We start from the raw sequence: 20,163 nt of genomic DNA, 5'->3' as shown, positions 1-20,163 counted from the left end.
AGATGAGCCTGGACTCATAAATGAATATTCGGTTGCCATGTTTGTTGTAGTATTGAATCTGAGATTACAAATTCTCCAAACACATAGGAAAAATAGTGAGGCTACAGATCTGGGGCCCACCATGTGGTTGTGCTGGTCTCGTGAGAAAAATATATCGCCATCTTGGTCATCCCAACAATTAAAGACTAGAGTCCTCCAAGAGAGAAGTCAGGAGATCACAATCACCACTCGTCTCAGTGTTACCAGGCATGGAGCCGAAATGATGACGATTGATTATGATGTGTAAGTATCATCTGCTGTCTTTTTGGCGATTCCATAGTACAGTTTCATAAAGGCACAAACATGCAGTTGCTAAATCATATCCGCTGGTTTCAGTTGGATAGATGGCCAGGGCGATTGGCATGTAGCTAGCGCATTGTCCAAATTCTGAACTGATGTTGATGAGCTGTACGACCCTAACTGCTTCATACTTATTGTGAGCATTATGCTGAGCAAGACTAGGTACAGTACCACCGTTGCTGCTGCCGGTGTCCAACAACTGGAAGTTACAGCAGCTGTCCCCATCGAGCTCCAGGAAATTGGTTCAGATTACGACAGCGAGCTGTGAGCCTGTGATAACATGTAACACGCGTTTGTTTCTGCTTTTTCGCTATTAATTACCTACAACTAATGAAGGTAGGTTAGTGTAGTAATTAGGGGCCACCAGCTAGGTACCTCCAACCTGTGGCCCTGTGGCATTAATATCCGATCCCTGGAACTTGCCTTGGAGATGGAAGCTACAAATGTAATTGTGGAAACGGATTGTCTGGTTGCTGCAAGAAAGCTAATAGATACTAGAAATAATTTATCTGTTCATGTCCCATTGGTGGAGAAGCTGAAGAGTTTGATGAGACATTTTCAGCATTGTTCAGTGAGATCGGTTCGTCGGTTAGCGAACGTTGCTGCTCATAATCTAGCACAGGAAGGCTGTATGAATAAATTGTGTAAAACTTGGATGTGTAATCCATCTGATTGTATAACTTCGGCACTGGCCAGAGACCTACCAAACTTGTTTTAGTTATGTAGTAAAGCAGCTATTTCACCTTAAAAAAGACTATTCAGTTACGTAGTACAATCAATGGCCGGAATTTTTTTTATGTGACCCAGAACCTTTTGTTTCTTTGCAGCACATCTCCCTCTTTCTTTCTCATTTAAAAAATCTTCTACACTTTTTTATCGTAGTGTTAAATTGTGCGCGGACATGCATTATCTGCCCCCGAACTCAACTACCTATGGAAAATCCCTAAAATAGTGTACAAAAAATTAAAAAACATAATTTTTGTGGATGAACATCAACATATGTTCTAACACCCAGTAAAAAATCACCTAGAAAGGTCATCCGTGGAGGCATGTACAAAAAAAACTCAGGACTCAAAAATATGCATTTGGAGCACTCGTTTTTCTTCTTTTGGGCACAGCAACTATGGATGTCTTTTGGCGGTAAACTTTTACAAGATGTTATATAAGCTGTTGATGTTCATATAAAAAAATCAGATATATTCCTTATTTCTTACATTTCTTTCAGAATTTATTGTTCATGTGGGTATATCTGCGCTCGGGATTAGAGTAACACTTTTGTCTATCTTGGCGATATAATGTTGTTATAGCGATTGGAGGGGCGTCACGCTAAATACATCATGTACAATTTAGATCTAGTTAGCGCACTATAGTTAGCGTCAAACATAGAATGCCATAGCCCGCTATTTAAAACTACCTCTTTTATATGTGACATCAAATGCATCCTCTTCGAATGTTATTTGTAATTGTTACACTATAAAACAGGCTTTGTCATGAATCTGCGAGAGAGAATAACTTATCGATCATCCTTGACTACACTACACCACGACATGAAAATGGTTTGTTACACAAGAGGGGTTAGTAAGCACTAGAGGAAATACATTAAAAGCCCAAGTACCCAATATACTTGGCTAACACCCAAATTTACTCGGCAAGCTCTAAGCCGAGTGTCCGACTTGGCATCGAGGATTCGGCTTACACCATGTAGGAAATTGGGTGCGAGCTAAATATGTTCTATCGGTACTCGAAAAATCATAAGCCGAGCGCAATATATGGCTTCCCAACAATATAAAGATCTTTGACGGACGGCCTATGTAGACACACGAACAGAGATGGATGAAGACCGTATATTAGAGGATGCAACAAATACAAAAGACCAAACGAATCCCGTGAGATCCGTTTGAGACACACCTCCACATTCCCTCCGACGACACTAGACGCATAACTTGGATGGCGGTTAGGAATGGAAAATGATGTACCATCTTCAGGAAGCCGCCACCACCTCATCTTATTCAGCTGGACACAAACCCTAACCAACCTCAGGAAACACCTGAAATGAAACCCGAGATACACCGTACCTATATGGCCCTATGGCTTCAGGAGACCAGGAAGACCGGCGGTGGCACCGACAGGAGATAGGGGAGCCCTATCACCCGTGCGGTTAAGTCGCTAACGAAGGTGTATATTGTCTGGGCTTCAAAGCAAAACTTTCTTGGAATGGGGTACTTTAAATGAAAAATGTTAAACGAAGTAATTAGTGTCAAAGATATATCTACAGGAATTCACTCAAAAGAAAAACAACCGAAATATATTTACAAGGCTAAGGAACTAAGATCCGGCTTACATGATATCTTACTAGCACAATCTGTTAATCCACATTCCAACAGATGACATACGCTATGTACTCCTAAGACTAGAATGTGTTTACTGTAACATTGAATTAATCAACTAGAAAAATACAGAGCACCGTCTCGGTGATTACACCATTCGTTTGGGTTCATTTTAAGAAAAAACTTCAACCATACTTTATTCAACAAAAAATATACTTCCTCCATTCGAAAATACTTTTTTTTTCAGGGCCGTTCAAAAATACTTGACGCTGATTTAGTTGTGAATCAGCATCAAGTATTTCCGAGTCTCTGCCACTGCCGCCGGTTTGTGCATTAGCAAGCATCGTACAGATATCATGGCGATTAGTTATGCTGTGCAGTATTATCATCATCCTTTTGGGGATCGAGATGTTTATATCACTATCTTGTAGTGGGACGAACATACAGTTGCTAGGTCATATCCGCTGCTTGTATTGAACTAGATATCACTATCTTATAATGGGAAGAACTTACAGTTACAAGTCATATCCGTTGCTTGTACTGAAGTACTACTAGATATCACTATCTTTGGATCTGGTCGTTTTGGAGTTTTTATTTTTCTCACCTATGCATAATTTTTTTATGCGATAACTTTGTTTGTATATGACTTTGCTATTTGCTAGCATGTTTTATATAGTCGTGCGTTGATGTTCACTGTGTGCATTCAAACTTTACAAAGGCCAGGTGAGTCAGACCATTCAGGCACCAGTCCGGTCGTGAGCCAGATCTCAGCCCAGTCCGGCCAGGAATGCATACGAGCATCTCTATCAGATCCCACAAAACATGGCATCTGCTAAAATAACAGCCGATTTAGAGGACGAGGTCGTTTTTTCCGCTCCGAACAGATCCTGTAGAATCGACCGTCCGCTAATTTTTTTGCAGGATCCTGCAAAGTCCAGGCCCGTTCCGCAATATCTACAAGTTCCCTGCCTCTTTTTGCCAGTTCCCCTATCTCTCCAACATCTTTGTGCGCGCCAAGGAAGTTTCAGCTTGTGCGCCCTTCCCTGCAGCTGCCGCCACATCTCCCCGCCGTCTCGTGTTGCACCCTGCCCATGTAGTCTCCGCCGCCTCCGCTATGAGGAATGCCCCCGGTTTGCTTGGGATTACTGCATATGAAAAAAATATCGGCGGCAATAAGAGTGATTCCTATCGACTATACTGACGGATATCTTCAAATTGCAGAAGAAACCACCATCTAATGATTGCGGGTGTTTGCGAAGGTGATGGTCCGGGTTTTTTCCATGGACTATCTTCGAGCTAGAGATGAGGAGGACACAAAGAAGTTGATGGCAATGAACGAAGAAAGGGGATGGCCAGGCATGATTGGGAGTATTGATTGCATACATTGGTGGTTGAAGAACTACCCGTAGCTTGGGCAGGGCAATACACAGGACACTAATGTAAACCCACCATTATCCTTCAAGCCGTAGCTTCACGTGCTTTATGGATCTGTCATTGCTTGTTTGGTTTGCCAAAGTCTCTAAATGATATCAATGTCTTGTAGCAATCTCATCTTTTTTATCAACTAGCTAGGTGACAAGCTCCAGCTTGCAAGTATACCGTCAATAGCAATGATTGTATCATGGGGTACTATCTTGCCAACGGTATTTATCCTCCATCGTCAATATTTGTGAAGAACATTAGTGAACCCAAAACCAAGAAGAACAAAAAATTCCTAAGCACAAGAAACATGTCGAAAGGATATTGAGAGGGCACTTGGTGTGTTGCAAGCTCGGTTTGCTAGTGCTTGACGTCCCGCTCGCTTCTGGGATAAGAAATCCCTCGGAAAAATCATGATCGCATGTGTAATTTTACACAATATGATCATCGATAGTGAGAGGGATTTTATCATTATAATGTTGGTAGCTATGTGAAGCCTTCTAGGGACATATGTGAGATCACTGCATTTCTTGACACCTACCGAAAGATTAAGAACAATGCTTCACATTACCAGCTCCGTGATGATCTTGTTGAGCATCATTGGCAACTCTATGGAAGATATAATCCCATTTTAATTTAATACATTTCATATGTACTTGTGTGTGATTCGAACAATTTTTTGTTTCGATTTGAACATGTGTTGTAATAAAGATAGTTGTTGTATTGTGAATTGCCTTTGGGACCATTTATATTTGTATGCTTAATTTATATTATGGTTTTATTCGGTTTATATTGTCGAAAAACAAGAATTTACAAAGCTCTGGAAAATTTGCGGTGTCGCGACGTCTCCGGCGCAGAATAGATCCCGTATACTCATCCTGCAAATGTTTTGCGGGACAAGTTTACCTATTGATGAAAAAGGGTTTCCCCCGCGTTATATTATAAATCACCAACACAACATCAAAGCATCCGATACAAACGCACGCCACACACACCCAAGGCAAAATACACGAATGTCGGGCATCGACACACAACCTCAACGACTACAAAGCACCTAAAACATGAGCAAAACGGATTCACTTAGAGCCGACAGAGAGCACCACCACAAGGAGCGATCGTCAGGGAGGATGTGCGACGAACACGTTGTACTGAGGACTCCAAGACGGTGCCTCCAGGAAGGGCACGACCACGAACGTCGCTACCGTCTGATCCGAAGATCAAGTTTTCAGCTGGAGTAAGACGGTGCCTCAAGGAGGGACGCGACGTCCACAGACGCCGTCACCGTCGACCAGTGCACAGACTGGGTAGGTGATGTACCCCCCGTGCTTCAACTCCTCCGCCACCACACCGGTCCGCCAACATCCGCAGCCATGCCGCCCGAGCGGCCATGGTTGCCTGCCCGCATCTGAGCCGCGTAATCAACCCATGAACAACCCGACTCCCACCGCCAGGGCCGCAGCCCTGCCATGAGACCACCCTGAAGCCACCAAAGACCACGACTTTTCCCAGATTCATGACCCCAACCACCTGCAACCAACCTGCCTTGAGAAGGGCCACGACCATAATCGACCGGGGGAAGGGGAAGGTGGAGAAGTGGCCCATGGCCACGCCCGACGCCCGTGCCGGCTGCAGCTCCCCCCTCCCCCCTCCCCCCCCCAACCGTGTTCCGCCCCCGCGTTGAAGGCCCAGAGAACCAGGAGGCACCGGCGGCTGTTTGATGACGGAGAGGGAGGGTGGCCCAGCTGTCGCCGCCGCCGCCAAGAGATGCCACCAAGGGGATCCTCCCAAGCCGAGCACCGCCACCCAGCTGCGAGGGCCCGACTGGGTAGGAGCAGCCCACCACCAACGCTGCCCCCCCCCCCCCCCCCCCCCGCACCAGAGAACCACGACGAGAGGGCCGCCCGCGACCCGCAGCGTAGTCGGAAGCACCGCCGCCGCCGCCGCTGCCACCGGCCCGCACCACCACCATGCCGCCCATCGCCACGCCACCATCATCGGCCTGCTCTGGAGTGCCGCCACGCCCGGCATCGAGTGCCGCGCCCCGCGCGCGAGATCTGACCTACGACATACCACACGCACGGGGGACGAAGGGGCCGTGCCGTTGCCGGCGACGACCGGGCTTTGCGTGGTCACGCCCCTTGGCGGCAGCGAGGGTGGAGGAGGGAGGAGGAGGGGGGTGCGGCGGCGAAGATCTGGAGCCCTCCCAGACGCCTTGCGGTGGCGGCGGGGGAGGGAGGGAGGGGACCCGAACCAGAATGATTTAAGATGCAGACAAGCAATTGTGAAGCACTAGTTTACCTATTCCACTGCAGACCTCGGGATACCGTAAAGAAAATTTACACACAGCGTGTAAATGAAATTTGCGGGGAGCTACATGATCCAAAGATGCTCTAACGACTCAGCGACAGGTCCCGTCCGGTGGGCCGGTCGATGGACGCCTCAGTCAAGACTAAACCAGACTGAACAGCGTCCACCCTTACGTGTGTGTGTGTGTATCACTATATATACATAGGACCATACTCGACTATGAATTCAGGACAATATTTCTTAAACCTAATACTAGCAATTTAGTTCCAGTAGGTGTATATAAACAAACTAAAGACTTCACGATACCACACTAACTCGCACATGCATGGATCATCAACTCTCCTACGGACTTGGCTTGATCGCAGTGGGAGCGATTCTATCCTACTTGGTTCTCTCCCATGCTGTTGGCGCTAAGGACACTAGAGCCAAGCTTCCTCCAGGTCCATGGAACCTTCCCGTCGTTGGGAGCCTCCATCACCTCGTCGGCACGCTGCCGCACCACGCGCTGCTCCGCCTATCGCGCCGGTACGGCCAGCTGATGCTGCTCAGGCTCGGAGAGGTGCCCACCGTCATCGTCTCCACGCCCGAGGCGGCCATGGAGGTGCTGAAGACGAAGGACCTCGTCTTTGCCAGCCGTCCGAGCGGCCCCACACGTGAGCTCGTAAGCTGCGGCGGCAAAGGACTCGTCCTTACACCCTATGGCGAGCACTGGCGGCAGATGCGCAAGGTCTGCATGGTCGAGGTGCTCAGCGCGAGGCAGGTTCGGCGAATGGACTCCATCAAGCAAGACGAGATCGCTGACCTCGTCAATTCCATTGTGGCTGCCTCGCCGGCCGCCGTCGTCAACCTCGGCCAGGGTATGGCCAAGCTTGCCAACAATATCATCGCCAAGGCGGTGTTCGGTGGCAAGTGCCAGCAGCAAGGAACGTACCTCGATGAGCTCGACAAGATGTTGGTGCTTGTGGGAGGGTTCTGCCTAGTGGACCTTTTCCCATCATCGCGGTTGGTACGGTGGTTCAGCGGCGCAATGCGCGACCTGAGGAGGAGCCACGGCCGGGTACAGAAAATCCTGGGGGACATCATCGTTGAGCGCAAGAATATGAAAGAGAATGCCTCCGCCAGCGCCGGCACTAAAGACAACGAGGACCTGCTAGACGTGCTCCTGAGGCTGCAGAAGGAAGACACCCTCAGTTTCCCTCTGACGTCTGAGATCATAGGCACGGTCATCTTTGTAAGTGATTCTTCTTTCTAGCTCCCTTGCTGTAGCTCAGACGGGAACTGCCCTTTGGTTTCTGCGTGTATATACATTATACCCCTGGTATAAGTAATAATTTAAAAAGGTCAAAAAATTATATGTTTTTTAGAATAAACTTTACTTTCTTTTGCACTAGTATATAAATTTTCATGAATAAAAAACCACCGTTGACTTCAGGTCAAGAAAACAAATTTATTGCTATTACAAGTCACTATTCACACTATTTTGGCCAAGTATTTTTGTTTATTGTTAATAAAGTAAATGGGTTTTTTTCTTTTTGTGAGGACTTTTTTACAAGTACAATGGAAGATCAAGTTAATTTCAAAAATATATTTAGAATTTATTGACTTTTCATTAATTATTGTTTTTTCTTCCATATAGAGTGTATATACACCCGTTGACCAAACGTGCATGTCCTTGCTAACACACACAATATATAATGTACTTGTCCATTTGTCACATCCATTGTTCCAGGACATATTTGCAGCTGCAACCGATACTACTGCTGCCACGCTAGAATGGGCCATGGCGGAACTCATCCGCAACCCAAAGGTGATGGCAAGGGCGAAACTCGAAGTCAGACAGAGTCTCGCACAGGGACAATCCACAATAACGAGCACGGACCTTGGCAATCTTCAATACCTACGAATGGTGATCAAGGAAACACTAAGGCTACACCCACCTGTGCCGCTGATACGCAGGGCAACCCAAGATAAGTGCCAGGTCATGGGTTACCACATTCCCAAAGGCATCCATGTCATGATAAACGTGTTTGCAGTGGGAAGGGACCCGAGCCACTGGGGGGAGGACGCGGCGGAGTTCAGGCCCGAGAGGTTCGAGAGGAACGACGCTATGCATGTGGACTACAGCTCGGGGACACAGATGGAGTTCGTCCCATTCGGATTTGGTCGTAGGCAGTGCCCCGGAGCCCTGTTGGCCACAACGACGATTGAGATGGTGCTAGCAAATCTCTTGTACCGCTTTGACTGGTCGATTCCGGGTGGGGCAAGCCCGGAGGCTCTGGACATGAACGAGGTGTTTGGCCTTATTGTGCATTGCAGGTCCAACTTGTGTGTGCAGGCAGCAACTTGCCATCCGCAGCTCCACTAGTGTCCTACAAATGGCATCCAAGAAGCAAGCTCATCGAACAAGTTTATTGGTGGACCAAGATTCTCTGTCTTAATTCATCGTACTATTACCCTTGGCTGGTTGACAAGTGAGCTAGCTTGTTGTTCTCCACAAAGTCAGGTGATTTAAGTCAGTGAATTTTAGGCGGACCTGGGTCTAGGGTCCATCCAACAATAGAGATGGGTCTACAATAATTGGTATGCATGTTCGGTTGAATTTCATGGCCATGTACCCACACATTTATCTATTATCTATTACTCGTATGAGTGTATACATTATCCAGTGTTAACATTTCTTAACATATCTTATCCGAGTTATAGTTGCAAAGTTATCACATAATCATGTTTAACATATTATGTGTAAATAATTAAAGCCAAGGACTTAATGGGCTGAAAACAAATTGAACTGGGCCTACATCGAACACGGAATACTAACAAGTGCCCAGGAGCACTAGATAGTGGCTGCCGCAGTTGGGTCGAATCTCAACCGAACTGGCTATTATGTTGGTCCATGGGTTACTTGAAGAAAAAAATCAGGGACTTTTTTGTAAAACCTATGATGAAGGACGAGTAGAAACGCTCCGTACTTTATTAGTAGGTATAGATATTTTTGCTTCCTTTTATCCCTTTTCTATTGTCATTTATATTTTGACTTTTTTCTGACTACACATTGAACAATGTTCGCGAAATGGCTACACATCGAACATTTACTAAATAAATGTTGAACATTTTTCAATTGAACGTCAATCATTTTTTAAATACATGATGATCGTTTCTCAATTGAACAAACTATGAAATTTTTTGTGAATGCGCGAAAACTTTATTGTTATGAACATTTTTGCTATCATGAATTTGTTTTTATCGCTGTATGAACATTTAAAAAAATAGCATGAACATATTTTAAAATGCGCGGAATTTTTTTTAATGCCATGAATGTTTTCTAAACCCACGAGAACAAAATGTTTACATGCCCTAATCATTTTTATAATACACGGTGCAGATTTCTTAAAATCTAAACAAAATAACTTTTCCATAGATCTGTATATTGCAGAACATTTTCTAAATATAAATATAGGTATGAGAAAAAAAATAAAAGGAAAAAAACACACAATCCTCACACTGAAAAAAGAAGAAACAAACTATAGGGTCGGCCCACTACATGCTGCCCTTGATGCGACAGATCCTACGGACTGGCAGCATGCGACACGTTGGGGCGCATCTATGTCTCGCCGAGATCACTAACTAAGGGGTATCCCTTGCAAAGGTTACTCTCACCTTCTCAGGCGTTGACAATTGTTGCACTGCATATGCGTCACTTTTCACAACCTGGCAGTTTTTCCTATTTTCTTAGATTTGTACATTTAAAATGTTTTATCGCTTTAACCATCCGTCCAAATCTTGAACCAATTTCATTGTCAGATTTCTCGCACGAGGTCTTCGAAACTAGATCCAATGTTAATAGATTTCGATGAACATTTTTTCACAAAATAAACCAAAAAAAAGGAGTCGGGAGAATTTTTTAATACTGTTCCCCCTTTTTCGAGAAGCACATCGCAGAAACAAATCTGTACCTCCATGAGAAGAAAATATAGGCTTCTCAAGGAAGAAAAAATGTGTTATTTTTCCTTTCTGAGAGGCACAACTTATCGTGGAAAGAAATATATTCTTCTCATGCAAGCAAAAAAAAAAAGCATTTTCCCCTTTTTGGGAGGCACAGGTGTTCTTCTGGTGAATGCAAATTTGTGCTTCTTATGGAAACAAATAAACTCATATTGTTCCTTTGTCGAGAGACACAGTTGTGCTTCTCGCGGAAGCAGATCTGCGCCTCCACTAGAATCAAATATGTGCTTCTTGTGAAAGAAAAATATTATATTTTTTCCTTTCCAAGAGGCATAGGTGTGCTTCTCGCGGAAGAAAATCAGTGCCTCCACGAGAATCAAATCGAAAGAAAATGTGTTTTCTTTTTTGCTTTCGGTGAAACACAGTTGTGTTTCTCATGGAAGCAAAAAAACATTATTTACAGCTGTACTTCTCGCTCAACCAAATATGTGCATCCACGATAAACACACATGTGCTTCTCGTGCAAGCACAAAAATAATTCCCACAAAAAACTCAAATGGAGGACCAGCACACGACACATGCCGGCGGTTGGATGCATCACTTGATGCCCTCGCAGCCCAGCCAATTGACCATTGCGGGACTCCCACAAAGGGGTACCCCTTGATTAGTTGCTCTCAGGTTGCGCTCGCTGCGAGATGGTAGCTCACCTCGCCTTGAGGGACCCAATAGTGGGCCGATGTAGAAGGAGCCAATTGCTTTGTTTCCTTTGGTTGTTCACTCTTTCTTGCTTACTTTTTGTTTCCTATTTTTATTTAAATTTTGAAATATATTTATTTAAAAATTAATGTTTCCTCAATTTTTTTAAACTTTATAGTGCATTGAAAAGTATTCATGTAACGTAAAATTTTGCAAGTGTAGTTTGATCAAAAAATGTTCATATCATTCAGAAAATTCATTTTATTAAAATAATCATGTATTTTAGAAAAATATGATTGTGAGATTCAAAATATCAAACGATCTAAGATTGTGTTAGCATAATATTTGAAAAAAAAGCTTCGTACCATTCAAAAATATTCAGTGCGTGTTTTCAAAAAGTCACCATTTATTTAAAAATAATTAATGTGCATTTATTAGATGTCCAACTTGTACTTGGAAAATATTTAACGTGTATGTGAAAAATGTACAATCTACATAAGAAAGATATTTAACTTGTATTTAAATAAAGTTAATATATATTTGACAAAAAAACGTATCATGGCATTTACGGAAAAGTGTTCAATATGTGTTTAAAAATGTCACCATGTATTTAAAAAAATTAATGTGCATTTATAAAATGTTCAACTTGTACTTTTATAAAAGTGTTCAATTTTTTAACGTGTATTTATGTATAAAAGTGTTCAATTTTTTAACGTGTATTTATGTATAAAATGTTCAACTTGTAATTTTATAAAAAATTTAATGTGCATTTATAAAAGTGTTCAATTTTTTAACGTGTATCCGAAACAATGTTCGATATGTATAGAAAAGATACTAGACATATATTGATATAAATACGATATGTATTGGAAAAATAATTAAAAAGTAAAATGAAAAACAAAACAAATCATGGCATTTATGAAAAGTTCAATGATGGTTGGTGAAAATGCTCAGTGTGCACTGGGGAAGCCCTCAACATGTATTTCAGAAAATATTCAACATGTATTTGGAAAATGCTTAATACTTATCTGGTCATAATATTCAACCCACATTTGAAAAAAATTAAAGATGTATTAAAATAAGGTCCACGTGTATTTCAAAAATAAATATAAGAGTAGATTGTTTTGTTATGTTTGCCTATTAATTTATATATATATATATTATCTATATTTGATAAATTACTTTACTTTAATTTTTCAAAATTTGATCGTGCATTATGTAAGTGTTCATCTAATATATTCAAAAAATGGCATATCATTCAAGAAACTCATTATATTCAAAGGAATACTTGTGTTTAAACCTAAGTTTTTGGTAGTTAAAAAATATCGTACAATGTAACAGTGTATTGGCATAATTTTAAAAAATGTATCATACCTTTCAAGAAGTTTTTTATTCCACTTCAAAAAATTGCACTTTTAAAATTGTTCATGGCATTTATGGAAAATGTTCAATGTGTGTTTAAAAAATATCTCCATGTATTTTAATAAGTTCGATATGGAAAAATGTTCAATGTGTGTTCTAAAAATGTTCAATGTGCACTTGGAAAATGCTCAACATGCATATGGGAAACTGCTCAACCTGCATTTGAAAACTATATAACGTCTATCTAGAAACTATATTCAACCTATATACAAAAAATGGCCAACATGTAGTTAAAAGTCGGCTTGTATTTGAAAAGTAAAAATATATTAAAAAACACAGTATCTACACTTTTGTAAATGCAGTTTACTTTCATGAATTTTGGTGGAGTAGAGTGCTAAGGGCTTGAAGTGATGTGTTGGTTTCAATCGGCTGCTGTAAGGGAAGAGGTGGAGAAAGGAGGACTAGTGGATCCTGGCCCTTGCCGCCGGGATGGCTTCGTTTTAAAATGTTTCTTTTTGAGTTGTTAGGGTTTGTGCCCTGCTAAGAGAGGCAAGACGGCGGCAGCTCTCAAGATGGAATAAGGTTCTCCCTCCCTAGCCCTTTTCCGGTAATGCATCTAGAGTCATCGGTGGGCGTATGGAGGTTTGTCTTTGACGGATCTTGCATGATTCGTTCGGCGTTTGTCTTGTGTAGACCCGCATGGATCCGGTCTTCGTTCGTCTATTTTTGTCTGTGTACAGGTTGGATCCCTCCGATCTATGCTTCTCTTCATCGGTTGCGGTTCCTATTCTGGTGTGCTGGTCCTATGGGGCCTTAGCACGATAAATTTTGGACTAGCTATTACAATACGGTTTGCCCGGATCCAATGAGGGAGGGGTGATGATGGGGGCACGTCTACAGCTCGCTACATTGCTTTTAGGCGATGAATTGATTGAAAGTTTTCTTTGTACGACCTTAACACTTGATGAATTGATTGAAAGTTTTCGCCGAGGAAAAAGAGGAGGCCTAGTGCCTGCACCTACGACGAGAGCTGCCTCTCACGAGGACCACACGAGGGGGGAGGGATATCATTTTTAGTTGACCTACCCAAATATACTCTTCAAGTCGTCTTTTTCTGTAGCACCAACTTGCCGGTGGTACGCCATCACTAGTAGAAAACAGGGCTTTCGTTCAGGCCTGATAAGCCCATTAGTCCCGGTTCAGTCACGAACCGGGACTAATGTGAGCATTGGTCCCGGTTCGTGCGACTAAAGGCATTAGTCCCGGTTCAAATGAGCCCTTTAGTCCCGGTTTGAGACACGAACCAAGACTAAAGGGTGCTATCCCTTTACTCCCGGTTCGTGTCTCAAACCGGGACTAAAGACTAGACCTTTAGTCCCGGTTTGAGACACGAACTGGGACTATAGGGTGCAATGCCCTTTTGTCCCGGTTCGTACCTCAAACCGGGACTAAAGGTCCCATTTTCAAACTCTACCCCCACCCCCGGTGGATCGCCTTTTCAGTTTCGTAAAAAGCAAAAGAAAATGATAAAAACTTCAGAAAAAAAAATCTTTGAGATGTAGTTATATTACTACATCTACTAGTTAGGAAAATTAAAAAACTTAAATCTGGACATGTTTTGCAAAAAAGCGTCATAAAAAAGTAAAACGGTTATAACTTTTGCATACGATGTCGGAAAAAATGTATAATATATCAAAATGTTCAGCACAAAAATCCGCATCCGATTTTGACGGCCTACGGCCGGTTTGCAAATTTTTAGAATTATGAAATTCTAAAAGGAAAAAAGTTATGCTCAAATTTCAGTTTTTTTAAATTTTGGTTAAATCAGGTCAAACTTTGGCCAAACTACTTATTCAAGAAGTATAAGTGTTACTAAATAATTATTCAAGACTATTAGTGTTACTAAATAATTATGACGGTTTTTTTTGAATTTTGGTCAAATCTGGTCAAACTGTGGTCAAACTATGGTCAAACTACTTATTCAAGAATATTAGTGTTAGTACATAATTATTCCAGAATATTAGTGTTACTAAATAATTATTTCAATTTTTTGAATATATGTCAAATCTGGTCAAACTGTGGTCAAACTATGGTCAAACTACTTATTTAATAAATATTAGTGTTACTAAATAATTATTGTTTTTTAGAATAATAGTTTCAAACTCAAACAGTGAATAGGATTAATAGGATTAATATGATTGACATCTTACTATTGTCAAGCTAAACTCCTGAGGGTTAATAGGATTGACATCTTACTATTGTCAGGAAAACAACAAGTGCAGACTTGGAAACAAGGGGCAATAGAACCCGGAAGTTAAGCATGCTCAGGCTGGAGTAGTGAGAGGATGGGTGACCGGCCGGGAAAGTTAGATGATTTGGAATGATGAGGGGTGATTAGAGATTAGAGGTTAAATAGAGCAGTGCTAAGGGGTGATTAGAGATTAAATTGGGAAATAATTCAGAAATTTGAAAATAAAAAAAATTAAAAAAACTTAAAAAATAAAAAAATTACGGTAAAATACCTTTAGTCCCGATTGGTGTTAGCCCTGGTTGGTGTTACCAACCGGGACTAAAGATGGAGCTCCAGACAGCGGCCATGTGGACGGCCTTTAGTCCCGGTTCGTGTCAGAACCGGGACTAAAGCGGGAGGCTTTAATAAGAACCGGGACTAAAGGCCCTCTAGAACCGGGACAAATGGCCCTTTTTGTACTAGTGCATGTTTGTTGGAACTAACTACCCCATGTACTACCTCCGCCTCGGTGAAAAAGTCATTCGCGTAGTTCTAGATCGACGATTTAACTATCTAAATATGTATTATATGAGACAAAATATATATATTTAGAAACTACATCTGCGTAGGAATTTAGTGATATATTTTTCATGACATATAACACATATTTAATTGCTCAAATCGTTGATCTAGAACTACGTGAATGATTTATTCACCAAGACCGAGGTAGTACTAACAATTTAAACTCAATTATTGGCGTAGTTGTTAGAACTTTGAAGAAAAGCCAAAGCAATGCTACGTACGTACGCTCAAGTAACCAACTTGCATGGCAGGTTCAGCGTAGTTATATAGTTGAAAAACTGGATTTTCCAGTGCATGAACTTGCGCTGACGATTGACTTTCGTCCATATGCCGCCCTTACTGTCCACGGCCTTTTCTTTTTGCAGAGAGTGAGACGACGACCTTGACCTACGAAGAAGCGATGCAGCCCACTTGATCGGCCGATAAATACGGCGTCGATCGAACCGTTGCTAGTCACTAGGAACCGCGCAGCTCCTCCTCCTCCTCTTCGCTTGCTTACACCGTTCTCTCGCTGCCGCTCCGGCCGCAGTCGCCTTACCCTTCTCCTTCAGCTTCGACTTCACCAACGCATCCAGCTACCGCCTAGATGACCTCAAACTCCATGGTCACGCCACTGTGGGTCCCGGCCTGGTCGACGTGACCTGCAACCAGAATTCATGGGGAAAGCACCCTACGAGTTGCGTGGGACGGGTGTCGTACGCGCACCCGGTGCCCTTCACCCCCGCGTACTATTACTAGAAAAATTGATGCGTGCACACATGCATAAAGTGCTTTCACCCCGCGTACACACATGCATGCAGTTATCCCACTTCTCGTACACACCTACATGGAAAGAAAATTGTGGGCTTGATTGTGGTTACGACACCGTAATTAATTGGGCATTAAACCAAACGCGTCTAAAATCACTCCGTTTGTGGAAATGCATGAGAATTGAAACGCGCCGTGTAAACTATGATGGAGGGAGTATCCAAACTATATGGTTGATAAAATATTAGAAAATGAATCAAAATATTATATTATAGTTGTAAATGGAACCAACGATAAATGGGCTCGATTAAGACTTGGTATTTGGAACGGAGATATAAAATCGGAGCCCGGTATTCAATACTGAGCACTATGGTGAACTAAATATCAAGTTTCAATTTCCATAAGGCTATTTGGGGCCCTCCCTGTCTCTCTGTATTGGTGAGAGAATCAATAAATGCTTTGAACCATGGTGAAAATTAAACATTGAACGCTAATTTTTTCATAAAGGAAAAGTGGGATACAACTTCCTTATGTTGACCTATGATAAGTTATCACTTGTAAATAGTTACATACACAAATGTAATATATGCATGCAAAAGCATCATTATTGGTAATCAGGACTGTGTATTGGGTTAAATATATAATAACTATAATATTGACCAAGAAAAGCTAGAAGTATATTCTTTATAAGTTTCTTGATCGCTAAATCTAGTAGTCCCAAGAAGCTAGACATATTTATATCTTAAACATGAACCAAGAGAGAGAGAAAAAGAGGAGAGACCTAGCAGCCCTAGTATGATTGAGTGTATTTTGCATATAATGTCAATTGCTTAAAAATGATTAACAAACTCTCAAAAGAAAAAAAATACACTATGAAATATGCTAACAAACCATTAGTTCAAAAGAACCCGACAACTTGAACACCAGCTAGACGAGCGTGTGCCATTGACGCCTCCATCTGAGGGCAAAGAAGAAGAGGGTAAGAGATCATGGGGTAAGATCAGAATGGGTCCAAGGAAACACTAGCGACATGGAGAAGAGAAACCAAAAAAAAAATATGTGTGGCTTGGGACGATGAGGTGACAGGTGGGAAATCATGGGAGAAGGGATGTGAGTTTCTTCAAGGCAGGATGGCTTGGCCTCGTAGAACATTATATTAGATCTCATCCATTAATTTTGGTTTATTAATGAAGGGCGCATATATGTTTCTGATTTTTTGTGGGACTTTTAGCCTATTTCTTTCTTACTAGCCCATCAATTACTTTTAGTTTATTATATACTAATGCTGTTTTGGTGCATGCATGCAGATCGTGACATGAAGGCAATGGTTGTTGAAGGGTCGATTGGAGGAGTTGTTCACCCGCAATAAAAGGGAGTTGTTCAAGTGGACAAGGACCACAAGCCATGACTTTGTGGCACGATCTGGAGGAGCCAGACGGTTTGAGTACCATGTTCTAGCTGCTGCAACAGATGACTTCTCCGTGGATAGGGTTATTTGGCGAGGTGCCTTTGGAGTGGTCTACAGGGATAGATTATCCAAGGAATCATCATTAGGTACACCCTCGAGAGAATCAGATAGTCCATCCTCCAAAGAATCGGGGTGTGTCGATGAACCCGAGATCGAAGGAATCTGCAGACGACATCGAGGTGGCTGTAAAGAAGATCTTGAAAGAGACAAGGGGAGGAAATATGAACTTCTTCACCGAGATGAACACCATTAGCGAAGCTAAGCACAAGAATCTTGTCAAGCTGAAAGGTTGGTGTTATAGAGAAAATAGCCGGAACCTGCTCGATTTCATGTGTTGGTGTTGCAGCAAGAAGGAGGATGATGAGCTCTTCCTTGTTTATGAGCTAGTGTCTAATGGCAATCTGCACTACCACTTACGCGAGGGTAAGCAAGTAATATCATGGCCAACAAGGTATTGTACACCAAGGATTATTTTTTCCTTACATTATTTCAATTTGCAAGGATTAAAAGTCTTATATATTGTTATAAACGTTGCAGAGATTCATTAATTTGTGTGTCTGCCTGTTAGGTACCAAATCGTGAAAGGTATTGGCTCTGCTCTTGTTTACCTCCACGATGAGTCCGACCCTTACATTCTGCATAGAGATATCAAACCGAGCAACATACTCCTGGACAACAACTTCAACCCCAAGCTTGCTGACTTCGGGCTGTCGAGGATCGGCAACCAGGACAACACGACGCCCATGAAAACTGCTTTAGGGACGGAAGGGTACATAGATCCAGAATGCAGGAAAGATGGGAAAGTCAAGTTCCACCGTAGTTCTGATGTATACAGCTTTGGAATCGTCCTACTAGACATTGTATGCACAGGGAAGTCTAGGGAGCAAGTCTGGGAGCTATATAAAGGAGGCAATGTCATGGAGGCTGCATATGAAAGGTTGCATGGCGAGGACGACTTGGACAAGAGGCGGATGCAGATGCAGATGCAGCGTGTGGTTGTCCTGTGACTTTGGTGTTCTCTTCTTGATGGTGCCAAAAGGCCTACCATTCAAAAGGCAATGGAGGTCCTTCAACGTGACGAGCAGTTGCCTGACCTTAACTGCTTGTTGAACACTTCGGCACCCTCAACACAGCAAGACACTTACGCTAGTAGCTCTGACCTGCAGGCACTTATATCACATGACAGTTAGATCTTTCGGTGAAGGCCATGATGACCTTTTGGGTGGTTATGACGTCGGTCGATGTGGAGTACTTCAGAATAAATGCATGCAGATATAGTCGGCTCTCAACGTTCCTAACTACGTGCTTCTTATGCATCTTGCGGTTAATAATATGTTTCTTATCTCATTTACTGTTGCCGTATGGATCATGTTGGTCTTGGTTTGCATTCATCTTGGGTTGCCTACATCAGTGGATAGAAAGGAAATTAGTTTTATCACTGGGGTGGGATGTTTTTGAGCTCATGTAAACCAACGTTGTAAAATATATAAGAAGTTCCTGTCATACTTAATGAAATTACAGGAAGCTTACAAACCAATGAAACAACTATAATAAGATATTCGATCTGCAAATTTTAAGTACAGTATTCCAACAGTAATTAGATGTATGGTTATGGACAATAATTAACTTTGAGGACCCAACTTCGTTGGCACACAAACACACTTATAACACGACATGAGGTAATGAGGATATTCTGGCATACATTGAATATACATTTATATAAATAACAGAAACAATTCATGTAAACTTGATATATTGTAAGAAGATAGAAGCATGCCCAGAAGCAAATTAGCTTCTCTTCTAGTGATGCGATGTTGAATCTACTACAAATACCTGCAAAAAAACAGGATGGCGAAATTTAAGTAAAATGAACGGATAACCAGATTCCTTATTTACAAATCAATTTACTATGCATAATTTGTTGCAGAGATAGATATAGCTCCAGATCTTTGCATATCGGTATATCTACAATAGATGATCAGAACCATTAAAAAAATACTTTCCTGAAAGACAGCTTGTACATAGCAAAAAATACGCCATGGTTGGCAACTCTGTATGCATGCTTCAATCTTTTTTCCGGCAGTTTGAGCATCACATGTACATGCTACTGTGAAGGAGATATAGGTTATAGGGTAGCTAGAACAAAATAGAGATAGCCATGGTACATGAATGTAAGAAGAATAAGCATATATTAACAGGAATAAGACTGTAGGTATAAGATAGTTGGTAGTGTGCCAATAAATATAGTGTTCGTAAATAATAATGCCAGATGACAAAATTATATACACTTATTACTTCAGCAAGAACACTCACCAGTTTCAATTTTTCAACAAAAACTTATTGATCCCTCGCAAAAAAAAAACAAAAACTTATTGATAGAAATTAAAAAAGAATCTGCAGAGAGGACATGTCACATGTAGCAATAACTGAAGTATAGATCACAAATATTCTTTTCTGAGCACGGGCTCAGATGCTCCTGAAATTTCTCCCGTCAGACGACCATGCGGATCTGTGCCGCGCAGCGTATTCCCGGGGGTTTGATCCTAATCTAGGATGGATATTGGTTCAAAATAAACAATCAAAATGATTTGCAGACTCAGTAAATAAAATGGATCAAGAAATTGGGAATTAAGAGAAACCATGAATTTGGGATCTGTATTTATCTCCCTCACAGGAACATCAAGGTAAAGGATATAGGACTGCAGTACAATATATATGCCATATTTTAAGCCTTTACAACGGAA

At 41.9% G+C, this 20,163-nt stretch overlaps 1 protein-coding gene and 1 pseudogene across 1 annotated transcript; both read left to right on the top strand.

Moving 5' to 3' along the window:
- The first annotated feature begins 6,717 nt into the window (after positions 1-6,717).
- LOC125540565 (desmethyl-deoxy-podophyllotoxin synthase-like) lies at positions 6,718-8,757 on the top strand. Its single transcript, XM_048704177.1, has 2 exons — positions 6,718-7,623; positions 8,122-8,757. Exons 1-2 carry the CDS (start codon positions 6,718-6,720, stop codon positions 8,755-8,757), a joined length of 1,542 nt encoding a protein of 513 aa, XP_048560134.1.
- An 8,509-nt stretch (positions 8,758-17,266) lies between these two features.
- LOC125540564 lies at positions 17,267-18,609 on the top strand (annotated as a pseudogene).
- Positions 18,610-20,163: the final 1,554 nt, after the last annotated feature.

The sequence above is a fragment of the Triticum urartu genome, chromosome 2, assembly GCF_003073215.2.
Source record: "Triticum urartu cultivar G1812 chromosome 2, Tu2.1, whole genome shotgun sequence".
Classification (NCBI taxonomy): Eukaryota; Viridiplantae; Streptophyta; class Magnoliopsida; order Poales; family Poaceae; genus Triticum; species Triticum urartu.
Note: the sequence above shows the minus strand (reverse complement) of the source record. Positions and strands in the feature narration are given on the sequence as shown.

Coding starts and splice junctions, on each gene's coding strand:
- LOC125540565 (XM_048704177.1), top strand. CDS start 6,718: ATGGATCATCAACTCTCCTACGGACTTGGCTTGATCGCAGTGGGAGCG. Junction 7,624..8,121: donor TCATAGGCACGGTCATCTTT/GTAAGTGATTCT, acceptor CCATTGTTCCAG/GACATATTTGCAGCTGCAAC.